The sequence below is a fragment of the Thermomyces dupontii genome, assembly GCF_041956625.1.
Source record: "Thermomyces dupontii strain NRRL 2155 unplaced genomic scaffold VTN31scaffold_3, whole genome shotgun sequence".
NCBI classification, from domain to species: domain Eukaryota; kingdom Fungi; phylum Ascomycota; class Eurotiomycetes; order Eurotiales; family Trichocomaceae; genus Thermomyces; species Thermomyces dupontii.
Window position 1 is genome coordinate 11,987 of NW_027192309.1, and position 688 is coordinate 12,674.

At 60.8% G+C, this 688-nt stretch overlaps 1 protein-coding gene across 1 annotated transcript in view; it reads left to right on the forward strand.

Annotated features, from left to right (window-relative positions):
- VTN31DRAFT_3436 (uncharacterized protein) overlaps positions 1-688 on the forward strand; it is a gene marked incomplete at both ends in the record, with an annotated part of 2,461 nt that continues 1,773 nt past the window's right edge. Inside the window, 2 exons of the mRNA XM_069403715.1 lie at positions 1-416; positions 477-678. Of these exons, the coding sequence (XP_069260761.1) occupies positions 1-416; positions 477-678 (618 nt within the window). The remainder of the gene's footprint in view (positions 417-476; positions 679-688) is intronic.

Below are 688 nucleotides of genomic sequence, written 5' to 3' on the forward strand. Positions count from 1 at the left end.
ATGGGTTTCATGCCGCACCTGGGCTTCGCGCGCCGCGGCATCTACCTGGACCTGACGCCGCAATTCGTGAGCAACATCGCCAAGTCCGTGCACCTTACGATGCGCGTTCCCGTCAACCCCGATCGGGACGACTTAGGGGCCACTGTCTCGCGACCGCTTCACAAGGTGCCGCACATCCATCTGGGCCGTGTTCGACACTACGAGGACGTGTCGGTTTTCGTTTTCTTCCCCCGGTTATATCGCAAAGATGCCATTGCGACCAACTTCTTGACCGAGGAGCGCATTGAGTGGTGGGTCGACGAGGTGCTGCTCCACACCATCCGGAGGTCGACGGAGGATGGGTATCTGCAGCATCTTCCGCCGAACTACCGGAGTGCGAAGTTGGCGGCGCAAGCGGCGCACCTCGAAGGCCACTCGTGAGTTGACCGCAGAGGCCCGTGCCACCAGATGCTGCGATATCAGGTCCCAGGCGACAGGCTGGTGGACATCTGGACCCGTATCCTGCGTTGGGTGCAGTCGCCGCGGTACCGGGAATTCCGAAACCTGCAACTGTTCGTCTCGGCCAAGAACCTCAAGATGGCCACCCGGGGAAACCGTCCTGGTCACGTCTGGCGGCGTTTTATGGAGGAGTGGGAGCACGCGATCGACATGCGAGATGCCGAAACCCCCTCCTTTTACGTCGAATTTG